This window comes from Chelonoidis abingdonii, chromosome 3, assembly GCF_003597395.2.
Source record: "Chelonoidis abingdonii isolate Lonesome George chromosome 3, CheloAbing_2.0, whole genome shotgun sequence".
NCBI lineage: Eukaryota > Metazoa > Chordata > Testudines > Testudinidae > Chelonoidis > Chelonoidis abingdonii.
In genome coordinates this window covers 14,122,057-14,137,947 of record NC_133771.1, presented here as the reverse complement: position 1 = coordinate 14,137,947, position 15,891 = coordinate 14,122,057, and the positions used below count along the sequence as shown (strand labels likewise).

Sequence of the window (15,891 nt, the reverse complement as noted above, 5' to 3'; positions counted from 1 at the left end):
AAATATGTCATACAGAGCTGGACACAATATGCCAGTTGAGATCTAATCAGCGTGGTGTAGGGAGGAAGAATTACTTCTCGTGTATTGGTTACAACACTCCTGCTAATACGACTCAGAATGATGTTTGCTTTTTTTGCAGCTGTGTTACACTGTTGACTCTATTAAGCTTGTGGTCCACCATGACCCCCAGATTCCTTTCTGCAGTACTCTTTCCTAGGCAGTCATTCCCCATATTGTATGTGTGCAACTGATTGTTCCTTTCTAAGTGGAGTACTTTGCATTTGTCCTTATTGAATTTTATCCGACTTACTTCAGACCAGGGGTCAGCAACCTCTGGCACGTGGTTTGCCAGTTTGTTTCTCTGCCGCGTTGACAGGTTTGGCAGACCATGGCTCCCACTGGCCATCCCAGGCCAATGGGGGTGGTGGGAAACTGTGGCCAGCACATGTCTCGGCCCGTGGCACTTCCCACCACCCCCATTGGCCTGGAATGGCAAACTGTGACTAGTGGTCCACAGAGTGTAGCTCAGCAGGGAATAACAGAAAGAGAAAAGGAGCTGGCTGCACCTCCCTGATCTGAGGTCCAGTTCTATTGCAGCCCAGAGACAGAGTTTAGAGCAGTCATGGGGCTGTTCTAAAGTATGCTGGCTGGATTAGTCCCCGGGGTTCATTTACACTAGCTAGGGATTGTTGGAGCACAGCAGCACACCAATCATAGCCCCTTCCACTTCTTTGCCAGATGCTATGTGGGGTGGTGACCCAGGAGCCAGAGATAATAGCCTACCCAGGTCTGAGGACACCTCCATGGTGAAGGAGCTGCCCAACTTGTTAATCAGTTTAGCCTCATTTTGACCTTAAAAGCCTAACTCCGTTTCTCATGTTACCATTTTCCTTTTGTTTCATGCTTTTCAGATCAAATTTCCTCCTCTGCGGCTCAAAGAGGCAGAGAAAGTTTGGTTTCAGAGTCTTTAGTTAGGACTGAAAGTATTCTCATTGTTTATATGTGCACGCACACCCATAAGTCTATTTTTAAGCCGTATTTCTCAGATTTGTTCGGTTCAAACTTGAAGTTGATTTTTTTGCCCTGCATATATATTTTCAGATGCCTGGACTTCTGAGTCATTTCATTGTCTACAATCATCTCATAAAGCAATTGTATACTAAAAAAATACAAGTATTCAACAACCACAGGAGATATACAGTTAATGAATCTAGCTAATTATAAGCAAAGCATGAATCAAAGTCGTGAAATGAGCTACAGATGCAATAAAAATAGGGTATTAAAAAGTTTAATAAATGGAGTAGGGCACCAAAGATCTCCTCACCTTGGGCACTGTTTGGTCTAGGGCTGGCCCTGCCCATGTGTTTTGAGGACCTTGACAAACACATTCAGAAGAGCAAGTACAGATCAGCTCCCTGTTTGTCTAAAACACATACCTCAGCAATTTCAACAGAGATCTTATCCAGAAGGACACATGGTTGGCCTCAACCCTCTTCTCCTAGCTTCTTGCTTAGCAGGCCTCTGTAACAGCCTTAGCATATCTAAGACCTACTGATTTAGCTGTTTTTGGCAATAAGCACAATCATGGATATTCTACTTTATTGGCAGTGGTTCAGGCATTTTGCTGGTCCGCCAAAATCTCCCCGTACATCCGGAATCTGCAAATTCAAGGGGCACGATCCTGTGAGTTGCTACTGCTACCCATATGAATATGGCAACCAGAATTTGGCCTTTGTAGAAGTCATTTTCAAAGGAATCTAAGAGGATTGGGCCTTTAATTTCCATTGTAAGTCAGTAAGAGCTGGGTTCCTGACTCCTGTAGGGTTTTTGAAAATCCCAGGTTAGATTAAAGCAGGCCCACGTGAAGATCATACGAGGTCTGAATTGGAGTGGTAATTGAATTTGACTGAATGAAGTGTAGTGGAACTTTCAAAATTATTCAGTATTGGCCCAGTTCTGTTCCTATTGAAGCCAGTGGTAAATATCTCAGATTTTAAAGGGAGTAGAGTTAAACCAATGCTGAACACTTTGGAGACATTCCACCTTCAGAGCTCTATTCATCCAGTTTTGGCACTTGCATTTGACCAGCCCTCTGGCTTCAGGGGATAATCTGTCAATAAACTTTGCAGAGTTTGCAGTTTCACTCTTTCCTTAAATCACTAACTGGACTGACTTTTTTGCTAACCTGGACTGCTGGGCTTTCAGCCAGCACAATGAGATCCATAGAGCTCTCTGTTAACCTGTTACATAAGCTTTGGTTTGACAAGCCAGGCACTGCCCCTTTCACTGTGTATTGCAATCGTCACTTATTCACTGAATGGGAATTAGCAAATGACTGGGGAGGAGAACAAATTATTTTGCAATTACCTGATAGTTTAAATACTATATTATAGGCAAGGTCTATGCAGTAGCTAATATGACAGGCATTAGTGCTTCACGCTGCTAATTTCGGTCAACGGACACTGATCTTATTTTTATTGCACCCTTGCATTTTACCCTGTGCAGCAATTTGATTATTGAAAGGCAATGGAGTGGACGGACCCCATTTCCATATTTTTACTTTTTGTCCTGACTGTTCTGTTTATTATGAAAACTGAAAAATTCTGGAATAGCAGCTTCAGAGAGGATTTGCCCCCGGGACCAAAGCCTTTACCCATCATTGGAAATCTGCATATAATGGACCTGAAGAGGCCCTACCGGACTATACTGGAGGTAAATTATTTTGGTGTTTGTACTATCACATTGTTCACCAAACCACGTTATCCCCAAGATCAGAGAGTATCCTCCATCCTTTCTACCTGTTACTACCCTGATGTGTAAAGCAAAGTTAAATATAGGATTATTTTGCCTCACCCTTTGGGGGTTGAGCAAGAGAGACAGAGCTTTGAGCAGGGGCGGCTCCAGGCACCAGCATGCCAAGCGTGTGCTTGGGGTGGCAAGCTACTGGGGGTGCTCTGCCGGTTGCCGCGAGGGCGGCGGGCAGACTGCCTTCGGTGGCTTGCCTGCGGAGGGTCTGCTGGTTTCGTGGCTTTGGCGGACCTCCTGCAGACTTGCCTGTGGAGGGTCCGTGGGACCAGCGGATTCTCCCCAGGCAAGCCGCCGAAGGCAGCCTCCGTGCTTGGGGCAGCAAAATGCCTAGAGCCGCCCCTGGCTTTGAGATAGAAACCTGTGGTGAAAACCTGGCCTAATTGAAGGCAATAACAAAACTCCCATTGGCTTCACTATGACCAGGATTTCACCGATGGTGTCCATTTACTTTGGAATGTTATGGATCCCTAACATCAGTCATATCCATGAGCCCAGCATTGTATATAGATGTTCACATGCTTATACTTGCCACCTCTAGCATAAATTTGACAGACCTACTTTTAGTCATTCTACTGCATGCTAGAAACTGACACAAGGTCTGGTTTTCAGCTGAATCTGAATAGATTCCATTTGGGGGACACACGTTTGCATCAACAAATAAGTCTAGCCACTATGAATTCTGGGCTCAAATAGAAGTTAGACATTTTATTATGTAGTTTATATGTTTCAGTACTATAATAGCAGGTGCAAATTTGTATCCAGAAACATGCATGCCTTCCCTAAAGATCAGACTCAGAGGGGTCAGAGTTGTGTTGTATGACCATTTCTTTGAATATTTGTCTAAGTTACTTTTTGCCACAACAAACTCTACAAGCAAAGTGGACCAAATAGATCCCTGGTGCAACACCACTGACTTCAATGGATGAATTTGGCCCACTATGTTTATCATTTAGTATTCAAGCCTCTACTAGATACATAGATAAAAAGTCTGAAACCTTATACTCACACTGAACTGAAATGTTTAAAATTATAGAGAACCCTGACTTGAGAACATATTTTTTTTACCAAATCCTGCTCTCAGCTGCACCAGCCTTACATTGGCGTAATGGCATCAGAGGGTTGGCAGGCATCTGGTTTTGGATGTTAAAAGTCTGGTTGGCAATGCAGCACAAGCCCGGGGTTAAGACAGGCTCCCTGTCTGTCCTGGCTCTACGCAGCTTCCTGAAGTGGCTGCCAGGTTCCTACGGCCTGTAGGCACATGAGTAATCAGGGAGGCTTCATGCGCTGCCTTTGCACAGTGTCAGCTCCCCAACCTCCTGCCCCAGCCCCTAGCCCCTTCCTGCCCCAAACCCCTGATCTCCGGCCCCACCCCAGAGCCCGTGCCCCCAGCCAGAGCCCTCACATTCCCGCATCCATACCCCCTGCCCCAGCCCAGAGCCCCTCCCTGCCCCAAACCTCTGATCCCCAGCCCACCCCTAAGCCCGCACCACCCAGCCGGAACCCTCACCCCCGCCCACACACCCCAACCCCCTGCCCTAGCCCAGTGAAAGTGAGTGAGAGTGGGGGAAAGCGAGCGATGGAGGGAGGGGAGATGGAGCAAGTGGGGAAAGGGATGTTGGAGAAGGGGCAGGACCTCAGAGAAGGGGCCGGGCAGGGGTATTTGGTTTTGTGCGATTCGAAAGTTGGCAACCCTACTGCATTACCATCAATGGAGTTACACTGGTTTTATTCAAGTAGCTGGCTCTAAGGTATTGCTTATAATTAGCTAGATTCATTAACTGTATATCTCCTGTTGTTGTTGAATACTTGTATTTTTTTAATATACAATTGCTTTATAAGATGAGTGCAGACTATGAAATGACTCAGAAGTCCAGGCATCTGAAAATATATATGCAGTGCAAAAAAATCAACTTCAAATTTGAACCAAACAAATCTGTGAAATACGGCTTACACACAGACTTATGGGTGTGGTGCACATATAAACAATCAGAATATTTTCAATCCTAACTAAAGACTCTGAAACCAAACTTTCTCTGCCTCTTTGAGCCAGCAGAGGAGGAGATTTGATCTGAAAAGCATGAAACAAAAGGAAAATGGTAACATGAGAAACGGAGTTAGGCTTTTAAGGTCAAAACGAGGCTAAACTGATTAACAGGTTGGGCAGCTCCTTCACCGTGGAGGAGTTCTCAGACCTGCGTAGAGCTAGTATCTCTGGCTCCTGGGTCACCACCCCACATAGCATCTGGCAAAGAAATGGGAGGGGTATGACTGGTGAGCTGCTGTGCTCCAACTATCTCTAGCTAGTGCAAATGAACCTGGGGAACCAATCCAGCCAGCATACTTTAGAGCAGTCCCATGACTCCTCTAAACTCTGTCTCTGGGCTGCAATAGAACTGGATCTCAGATCAGGGGATTGGGGATTGGTCCTGCTTTGAGCAAGGGGTTGGACTAGATGACCTCCTTAGGTCCCTTCCAACTCTGATAGTCTATTATTCTATGAGTCTATGATCAGGGAGGTGCAACCAGCTCCTTTTCACTTTTTGTTATTCCCTGCTGAGCTGCACCCTGTGGATATTGGGTACAGACAAGAATCTGTCCCTATATTTTCATGCTCGTCGTCTGAACAGATTGACTTAGACTGTAAGATCTTTGTCACAGTGACTGTATTTATGCGGCATCTAGCACAATAAAGTTCTAGTCTGGACTGAACACTTTGGGAACTATAGGGTGACCAGCCCGCAAATCTGTAAAATCAGGACACATTTTTTGTTTGTTTGTTTGTTTTTATCAAATTGTGTATATAAGACAAAGCTAATATCAGGATGTCTGTAGACACTTAAATACCTTTGAGGACACTTTATGTTTGTAGACACTTAAATACCTATCATCAAAATTAATCATTAAAAGATCGAATGATAACGTTATTACTAACCACTGGTTCCTTTTCTCTGCACTTAGGAAAGAATTTGACATTGAAATAACATACAGTCATGATGGCAAAATAGTGTTTCACCAGCTGTGAATTTCACTTTTCTTTAAGTCATTGTATTTTCTTTCCCATTTAAGCTGTCAAAAAAATATGGCCCAGTCTTCAGCATTCAGATGGGATGTCAGAAAATGGTGGTGCTGTCGGGATATGAGACAGTGAAGGAGGCTCTTGTGAACCAGGCAGATGCATTTGCAGAGAGACCTAAAGTCCCAGTATTTGAAGAGATTTCAAAAGGATATGGTGACAGTTTTCTTGTTACTCATAAGCCTAACTTACTCAAATAAGTGGAATGGTTTCTCTGTGGAGGGAGTGAATGGCTTAGGGGCTGGCATGCCAGTTTGGATCAGTATGTATCTCAATCAGCATAAATGAGGAGCAACTTCAGAGAAATCCATGGACATGAGGCTAAAAGTGGTGTGAGTGAGAGCAGAAACAGCCTTAATAAGCCATGAGTTCCTTAGAACTAGTCATACCCCTGTACCCATGTCTAAGGGAGGCTAAGTTGAGGTCCCATGCTGCAGAAGCGTAAGGAGATGTACACTGAAATGGTAGAATAGCTGACTTTCATGATATTGTTGTGAGCCTCATGATATTGAGTGTTTTTCATAAAGCCTCAGCTCCTGGAATCATGTGAAAACATCTACTTGTATTTTTTTTAAAAAAAGTTTCTCTTGGAAGCTGCTGGTGAGTGTGTTACAGGTTCCACACTGTGCTGCTGCACAGATGATGTGAGTTGTTACAATCCCAAATTACAAGAGTGTGTCTGTTTAGCTCAAACAGTAGCTGTTAGTGCTTTTAGCACTGGAGGTGCTTGATTTAATCCCCTCTGTGTCAGCCGTGAAAGCCCCTGTTAAACTAGTTCTGGTTGAGGTAAAAGCTTGAAAATATGAATCTGAAAGACTGAAAACCCAGAAGGCGGGTACAGATCATTTTTTTTTTTTAAATTGTTTCTTTTTAAAATCTTATGATTTTTTGAGACCTGACTGGTGATTTTTAATGCTTAGGGTTGACAATATGGAAATAGTATCCTCTCTAGTTTCACTTACACCTTCCCTTGTCTCTCCTTCTGGGTCCTCAGCTACCATCATAGGCCCCAATCCTGCAATGAGCTCCATGCAATGGAATTCTATGCCAATGCAGAGCTAATTCCAGAACTGAAGTAATTATTCTCTTCTAACCATTGGTAGGACGGTTATAAATAGGTCTCGGGCATACAATCTTCCCTATTCAGAAAAGTATGCAAGCAAATTCTGTACTTTAAGCATGTATTTAACTTCTGTTGACATCAATGGGACTTAAACTATGCTTAAAGTTGAGCATGTGCTTAATACTTTACTAAATAGAGATGTCTTTCTGAATCAGGGCCTCACTGAGTTCAAAGGGATCGAGAGGAAGGGAATGTAACTAATGCCACCTTGAGTGATGACCTCTGAATTTGGCCCATGCTCGAGATAGTGATTTTTATGGATGTTTTTGCTAGACTGAGTGATTATAAAGCTCAATAAATATGTTTTAAAAATTACAATTTAAAGAACTTAGATAAATTCTTTCATCTAATTTATCACACTGCCAAAACATAGCAAATCAATATCATGCCAAAACCATTCTGATTACTGTAGGCTATCAAAAAATATTAATTTATTATGGTGTGTCTTAAGGCTGTAGGAAATGTTTCTCATTTCAAAATGTCCATGATACTGGGATGGAAAAAACAGAAAAACATGTAGATTAAATTTTCATGACCAAAATCTGTTCTTTTGTCAGATGTGTAACTGGGCAAACATTCTCATCCATCAGATTTTTAATGAAAATTTTTGTCTGTATTTTGACTCAAAATCCCCTCCAAATTCCCCCAGCTCTAGCGTATGAAAATGAATGAACATCCTGGGTGTAATGTTATATCTCTAATTAGTATTTATTTTAATTATTCTGCTGACTTGAAGTTGTCCCTCCACTTCAGGTATTATTTTTTCTCACGGCAATAACTGGAAAGTGATGCGAAGATTTACTCTCACGACCTTGCGAGACTTTGGAATGGGCAAGAGAGTCACAGAGGACCGGATTGTTGAGGAGTACAGATTTCTGATGAAGGATATTGAATCTCGTAAAGGTGGGTGTGTGTTTCACTCCACAGACACTTCTGATTTTTGTTGCATGTGCCTTTGAAGAGGCACCCAGACAAAATTTGTCATCATTTTATCCAACATCCACCTTTTTAGGAAATGTCACCATCCATGTTGTGTTGTTTTTGACATCTTTTTTTCAGCAACTGGTTGCACTGCGAAGTGTTTTGTGAAGCAGTGAGATTTTACACCCCTCTGTTGCTCTCTCTTTCTGCTGGGCACGCATGGCCTGCTGAAGCCAGCCTTTCGATCTAAAAAGCGTGCAACCATAGCCCCTCCCCTTGTTGATCCCCAATCTGTGGGACCTGGAAATGTAAGGCCTCATGCACTGTGAGCCATGTGAGCAGATCTATTAAACACTGGGCCAGATTTTCAGTGGACAAAATGTGTCCCTCCATGTGTGGTTCCTCCATTAGTGACAATCTTTGATTAGTTCAGAGGCACCAGGAATTGAAATGAAAGGTAACTGCAAGAACAGAATATTTATAAAACAAACATGTTTGCTTCCCTAGTTTAACAGAGCCCAAAATGCCCTTTGATGCAAGATACCCTGGGATAGGATACATAGTCCCAGATCTTCAAAGATGTTTAGGTGTCTAATTCCAACTGAAATCATTATACCTCTGAGGATCTGGGCACTAATATACAATTAGTTTTCTTTTTATTCAGTATTACTTCTTACTTGGCTTTTTATCATTTCTGTGAATTGCAGTAGACAGCTGTTAGATTCTGAGAGTTAGTTGGGTGTCTGTGATGACCTGTGGCACTTATCCATATACAGTTTTGTGAAAGCTGTTTGATTTTATCAGCTCTCTGCATATTTATGCCCTTATGGCTGCCCTCTGGTGTATTCTTGAATCATACTTCTTGGGCTAAGGAGAGAGGGGCTGGTGTCTGGTTGTCTGCCTCTGAATGGGACAGTCTTTGAGGATCATCAGTTGAATGAGACTTCCCCTAGCAGAACAATGGCATGGTAGCAACCTAAGTAAAACCAGTTTTTCAAGTGTGGACTCTATTGAATGGTAACCACCTGAGAGAAGTCCTTGGTTACCTGAGGGAGGTTTTGAGGCTGACCAGGAGGTTCACATGACCAAAGGGATTAGAAGTTACAAAAGGAGCAGGTCTGTTTGTGAGCAGCTCTGTCACACCAACTAGAACAGGAAGAGAAAACTGACCTGAGGAAGAGAGGTCTATGAGAGGGGACCGATTAGAGTTGCCAACTTTCTGTTTGCTAAAACCAGACCTCCAAGGCCCCATCCCCTCCCCACCTCTTACCTTGAGGCCATGCCCCCTGCTCCACCTCTTCCCCAAGGCCTCATTCCTTCTCCCCCTCCCTGTCGCTCCCTGCTCTCCTCCCTCCCTCTTCCTCATCAATGGATCATCTCTACCTCCCACCCCCCCATCAGCTGGGCTCACTCTGCAATGGGACTAGGACAGGAGTTGCAGCCTGGCTCAGAGCCTGCCTGCCTGCAGAGAGGAGGTGGCACTGGCTGAGCAGGGGCTGGCATGGGTTGATGACCAGGCGCCTGCATCCCACTGCACTCCCAGCTGTAACTAGACTTTTGGTGTCTGGTCAGTGCATCTGACCAGACCCTGCCAGGTCCCCTTTTTGACCAGACTTTCTGATTGAAAACCAGGCATCTGGCAACCCTTCCTGGGACCCTAAAAGACATTGAACAGATCCCAAGGAATGCTCAAGAGTGGTGAGGAAACTGAGGCATACAGGGAGGGGAGGTGGAGGGAGGACATAGTTTGGGGGAGCTGGAGGGGTGTGTGTGTACTGGGAGGGGAAATTTGGGGAGTGCTGGAGGGGTGTTTGTGCACTGGGAAGGGGTATTTGTGGAGTACTGGAGAGGCTATATCGGGGTTGCTGGAGGGAGATCTGCAGTCTCATGCCTGAGATGGGAGGGAATGTCGCTCCCTGTCATGGTGGCAGGGTGGCTGGCTCAGACTCAGGACACAGTGCCAGCCACCAGTCAGCACCTCCTTGCGTAACTCTCCCCTTCCCCAGGGTTGGGGTCCAGGGCCAAGATTGGTGGGAACCGGCAGCTCTGGCTGCAGGGCAGGGACCAGTCCAGGCACAGAGACCTGCTGTTTCTCAGCTGCAATGTCTGCTCCCCAAAAAGCCCAAACATTTCCTCTGATTTGAAAAATCCACCTGGACAGAGGGCTAGAGTTGCCAGGTGTCCAGTTTTTGACCAGAACACCCGGTCAAAAAGGGACTCTGGTGGCTCTGGTTGGTGGCATGGGGGCGTTGGGGGTGGGGGGGAGGGGGCAGGGCTAAGGGAGGCTCTCTGCCTGCCCTAGCTCTGTGCGGCTCCTGGAAGCGACCACCAGGTCCTTGCGACCTGTAGGTGCGTGGATGGCCAGGGAGGCTCTGTGCACTGCCCCCACCCTGAGTTCCTGCCCCACAGCCCCATTGGCCAGGAACCCCAACCAATGGGAGCTGCAGGGACGGCATCTGTGGGCATGAGGGCAGTGCATGGAGCCTCCCTGGCCACCCAAATGCCTAGGAGCTGCAGGGACCTGGCAGCTGCTTCCTGGGAGCTGCAGTAAGCGCCACCGGGGTTCTGAATCCCCTCCCACACGCCAAACCCCTGCCACAGCCCAGAGTCCCTTCCTGCATGTAAACTCCCTCCTGGAGCCCACACCACAACCCCCTGCCCCAGCCCTGAATCCTCTCCAGTACCCCAAACCCCTCATCCCCGGCCCCACCCCAGAGTTCACACCACCAACTAGAGCTCTCACCCCCTCCTGCATTCCAGACCGCCAGCCCAGAGCCCCGTCCTGTACCCCAAACTCCTCATTTTGCGGAGAAGCAGAACAGTGGCGTATTCAGGGGAGCAGGCAGAGTGGAGGTGAGCTAGAGTGGTGGGGTGCAGGAAGTAACGAGGGGTAGAGGAACTGCTCCCTGCTCCAGCTCACCTCTGCTGCACCAGTGCTGCCTTCCTCGAGTGCCCCGCCGCTCGGCTTCTCCTCCCTCCCAGACTTTCTGCGTGTGAAACAGCTCTTTTGTGTGCAGCAAGCCTGAGAGGGAGGGGGGAGAAGCAGAGCGGCGGTGGTGCGCTCAGGGGAGCAGGTGGAGGCGGAGGTGGAGGTGTAGCGGAGGTGAGCTGGGGCGGCGGTGGGGGCACTTTTTCCCCATGCCCTGGAGTCAGCACCTATGATGGACGGTGCCAGAATGGTGCCCCTAGAAATGTGCCGCCCCAAGCACCTCCTTGTTTTGCTGGTGCCTGGAGTTGGCCCTGCCCACCTCAGAGCAGCATCTCCCAGCTGGCGTCCTCCGCGCTTCCCCTCCCCCTGCACTCCAACTTTCTGGCCCAGCCTGGAGCCCTCTCCCAGACCCTGAACCCCTCATTTCTGACTCCAGCCAGAGCCTGCACCCTCATCCAGAGCCCTCAGGCCCCTCCTACACCCCAACCCCAATCCCCCGCTCCAGCCCGGTGAAAGTGAGTGAGGGTGGGAGGGAGTGGGATGGGGTAAGTGGGGGCAGGGCCTGGATGAAGGGGCATGGCAGGCTGTGCTGCGGAGATGTTCGGTTTTGTGCCATTAGAACGTTGGCAACCCTATGAAGGGCAGAGGATCAACAAAAAAACAAAGGGAAATGTCTGGGAAAACATGGATGAATGGTAACCCTAACAGGATCCCACTTCCTGAGAATGGGTACCAGACAATCTATGCCCGGGGAGCGAGCCTAGAGGCTGAAGAAAGTTCCAGAAGCCTACTCAGACCCATGTGAGCTTAAAAGATCACAGAGCCAGCAGATGGGCCCAAACCCAGCAGCTTGGATAGTGTCACAGAAAAGGATCATTGGCCTGTGATAGTGGTTAAGGCAATAGGCTGGACCTCAAGTAGAGCTGGGGTCAATGCCTACTTCTGCCAATCTTCAAGAAAGCCACTTAATCTTTGTTTGCCTCAGTTCTTTCTGTAAAATGGGAATTAATAATCATTCTTTTCTCCACTCTTTTTCCTGTCTATTTAGGTTGTGAGCACTTTGAAGCAGGGACTGTTTCTCACTATGTGTATTTACAGTGTCTATCACAACAGGGCCATGATCTTGATTTGCCGACTCTAGGTACTACCGTAATAGAAATACGTTGTAATAAGTCACTATTAACCGCACTCTTTGCACAATCTCTTCTTGCATTTGAATGCTGTTTTTAGGAAAGCCCTTTGATATCGCTACAATTATGAATGCTGCAGTTGCCAATATCATCGTGTCAATATTACTTGGAGAACGGTTTGACTACAAAAATCCCATATTCTTAAGACTACTAAGTTTGATAAATGAAAACGTCAGGCTGGTTGGAAGTCCATCAGTTATGGTAATTCTGGTGATTTTAAAGTCACTATTCAAGTGCATGCAGTACACCCACAGTAACTGTGCTGTATACTTACATGACATCAAATCATTTCTACCAATCAGAATAGTCCAACAAATTAGAGGATAATACATGTCTATCTAGCTATACACCCCTACACTTATCATCATAGTAAGTGGGTGTCCGCCAGATATTTAAGGATTTATCCTCACAACATCCATGTGAAATACTAGGGTTTGGCTACACTTGCAGCTGTACAGTGCTGGGAGTTAAAGCTGTCTTCGTACAGCTGTGTAGGGAAAGCGCTGCAGTGTGGCCACACTGACAGCTACCAGCACTGCAGTGTGGCCACATTTGCAGCGGTGTTGGGAGTGGTGCATTATGGACTGCTGTCCCAGCGTTCAAGTGGCTGCAACGTGCTTTTCAAAAGAGGGGAGTGGGGTGGAGTGTGACAGGCAGTGTAGGGGAGATAGAGAGAGTGGATTTTTGGAGCAGACACTGTGTCAACTCCCTGCTTTGCAAATTCTGACCACTTCCCCCACCCCTCTCTCATTCACTAAATGCAAATAGCCTTCAGACCAGATAAGCAGCTGCTCCAACAGACTCCCCCTCCCCCCCCCCGCCCCGTGCTGTTTCTCTCCTCAAGCAAACACTAGCTGTGGCCATTCCATGCCTGCCTCTGCTTGAGCAAACAATTGCTATGTTTGTCTTTTAGAGCCCGGAGTTGACAACAAAACAAAGAGAGGCATCACAACAAAACAAAGAGATTTCTTTAGTTAAAAGCATTATGGGAAAATTCCGGAGGTCAGTTACAGTGTAGTAAAATTAATCACTGTTTACACTGGCGCGCCAGCGCTGCAGCACCAGTGCTGTTCTCTTTATTCCTCTCGTCCATGTGGAGTACAACCAGCGCTGTAGCCTGGGAGATACAGCGCTGTATGTTCCTTGCCAGTGCAGAAGGGGAGTGAGTTGCACCACTGTAAAGCCACCACCAGAGCTGTAACTCTTAAGTGTAGCCAAGCCCCTAGTTTCCTTATTTTACAGATATGAAATGAGGCATGGAGAGATTAAGTGACTTGCCCTAGGTAAGATAGGAAGTCTGTGACAGAGCTGGGAATTGAACCTACCTCTCCTGGATCCCTACATAGCTCCTTAATAAGAAACCCATTAAAAACTGTCTGACAATAATTCATTTGAAGTTCAGTGACAGTTGTATATAAAGTCTGGAGGACATGAAACAAACTAGCTCTGAAATGAATTCCTTAGTAGTTCATATATTTATATATGTAGATGAAATGATTTTGCATTATAACAAATCTATAGAGATTTAGGACTTCCAGGCAGTCAATTGCTAGCATTTTACACAGCATAGTGGTAGTGGAAATGCAGGTAAAATCCTTCTGCTCCAGAAAAACGGAGTGTTTCAGTTCCCAGACTAACAGCCCCTCTAATCCCCTCTGGTCTCTCTGAGCACAGCCTCTTTAGGTCTCATGCCCTAGGCCATCACCTGCCTTTCAAGATGGAATCCGGGAATTCTCCCACTCTCAGACAAGCTCCTGGGTTGCACTCCCCAGCTTAACAACCATGATCATTCAGGTCTGACCTATGCAGTGGCCTTGGGCATTGGTACATCTTGATTCACTGATCATAGATTCCAAGGCGAAAAGGTTTATTGCGATCATCTAATCTGACCTCCTGTATCACCCAGGCTGTAAAACTCCCGACAAATAATTTCTAGAGCTGATCTTTTAGAAAATCATCCAATCTTGATTTAAAAATTATCAGTGATGGAGAATCCACCATAGCCCTCAGTAAATTTTTCCAGTGGTAATTACTCTCACTGTTAAAAATGTCCACTTATTTCTTATTGACTAGCTTCAGCTTCCAGCCTTTGCATCATATTATACCTTCTCTTCTAGACTAAAGTCCCCATTATCAAACATTTGTTCCCCATGTAGCTAAGTATAGACTGTGATTAAGTCACCTCTTAACTTTCTCTTTATAAAGATAAATAAGCTGAGCTCCTTGAGTCAATAAGGCATCTTTTCTAACCCTTTAATCATTCTTGTGGATCGTCTCTGAAATCTCTCCAATTTTTCAACATCCTTCTTGAATTGTGAAAGTATGACCAAGATTCTTTGCTCCTAGATGCATACATTTACATTTAGCCATACTAAAAAGCAAGGCCGTCCCTAGGTGGGTGTGGAGCCTGGAGCAGAAGCAGAAGCTCTCCCTCAGGTGGAAGGGGCGGGGTTGGGAGTAGCCTCCCCTAGCCAGCAGTTAACATGTTGCCCATGTGGCCAGGAGCGGTGCCAGGGTTTTTGGCTCCCTAGGCAGGGGTCCTTCCCCGCTCCTGATCGGTGGCAATTCTGCGGTGGGGGGGTCCTTCCGCACTCCTGGTCTTCAGGGCACTTCAGCGGCGGGTCCCGGAGCGAGTGGAGGACCCGCCGCAGAATTGCCGCCAAAGACCCGGAGCGCGGAAGGACCCCCCGCCGCCGAATTGCCACCGAAAGCGGCAAAATGCCGCCTCTCCAAATCCTGGTACCCTAGGCGACTGCCAAGGTCACCTAAATGGAAGTGCCGGCACTGCATGTGGCACCAGCCAATTGCGTCGACCTGCAGGGCTCCCTAAAGTGCCCAGAGCAGTTGCCCCAGTTCACCGTCCCCTAGGGATGGCTCTGCTAAAACAAATAACACTTGCTTGCACCCAGTTTACCAAGCGATGCAATGTCTTGCTGTATTAAGTCAAAGGCCTTATAGAAGTCTAAGTTTATTACATCAGCACTATTGCCTTTATCAAACAAATTTGTAATCTTATTAAAAAAATCAAGTTAATTTCACAGGATCTATTTTCCATAAGCCCATGTTGATTTCCATTAATTAATTTACCCTTCTTTAATTTTTTATTAATCAAGTCCTATATCAGCTGCTCCACTATCTTACCTGGGATCAATGTCAATTATCTGAGTCACCCCATTCACCCTTTCTAAAAATTGTCACAACGTCTCTGCTTGTGGCACACAATAGTTTAGTCTTATCCAGGTTATTGTGCTCAATTAGGGGTAACTGGCTAGGGTTTAGAGTGGTCTCCCATGTGTAGAAGATCAAACTAGACGATCTGGTGTGCCAATTGGCCTACGTCTATACCCTGCTATTCTGTTCCCTCCGGGGCAATGACAGTAGCAATTATCAACCAAAAAGCCTCCTTAGAAGAAAGTATTATTTATTTAGAACAAAAGCAATTCAAAGAAAACCAATCTTAAAACAAGCAAATCTCCTGTCATCATCATGATGTTCGCACTACACCTTCGGTGTTTAGGGCAGCGATGAAGCTCCTCCACTCCTGTCTGGTTTTGGCAAGTCTTTCGATGGTTCCCCAGCTATGCTCCAGGTTTTTCAGCTCGGCTTCCACAGCTCTTCGCTATGTTGTTTTCGGGTGGCCTTGTTTTTGCTTGCCTTCAGATGTCCATCTTATTGCTACTCCAGTGATGGAATCATTTTCCATCCAAATCACATGGCCAATCCATCTCCAGACCTCCTGGCAATGATAGTGCTCATATCTTCTTGGCTTGCACTGTGTCAATAGATCCTGCTTTGAGATTGTTCTGGGCTGAAAGATACAGAGGGTTTTTCTCAGACAGGTTAGATG

General features: G+C 46.2%; 1 protein-coding gene across 1 annotated transcript in view; it reads left to right on the top strand.

The window, feature by feature from the left end:
* The first annotated feature begins 2,432 nt into the window (after positions 1–2,432).
* LOC116832875 (cytochrome P450 2K4-like) overlaps positions 2,433–15,891 on the top strand; it is a 34,536-nt gene continuing 21,077 nt past the window's right edge. Inside the window, 4 exon segments of the mRNA XM_032793968.2 lie at positions 2,433–2,712; positions 5,875–6,037; positions 7,758–7,907; positions 12,085–12,245. Of these exon segments, the coding sequence (XP_032649859.2) occupies positions 2,527–2,712; positions 5,875–6,037; positions 7,758–7,907; positions 12,085–12,245 (660 nt within the window). The 5' untranslated portion in view covers positions 2,433–2,526.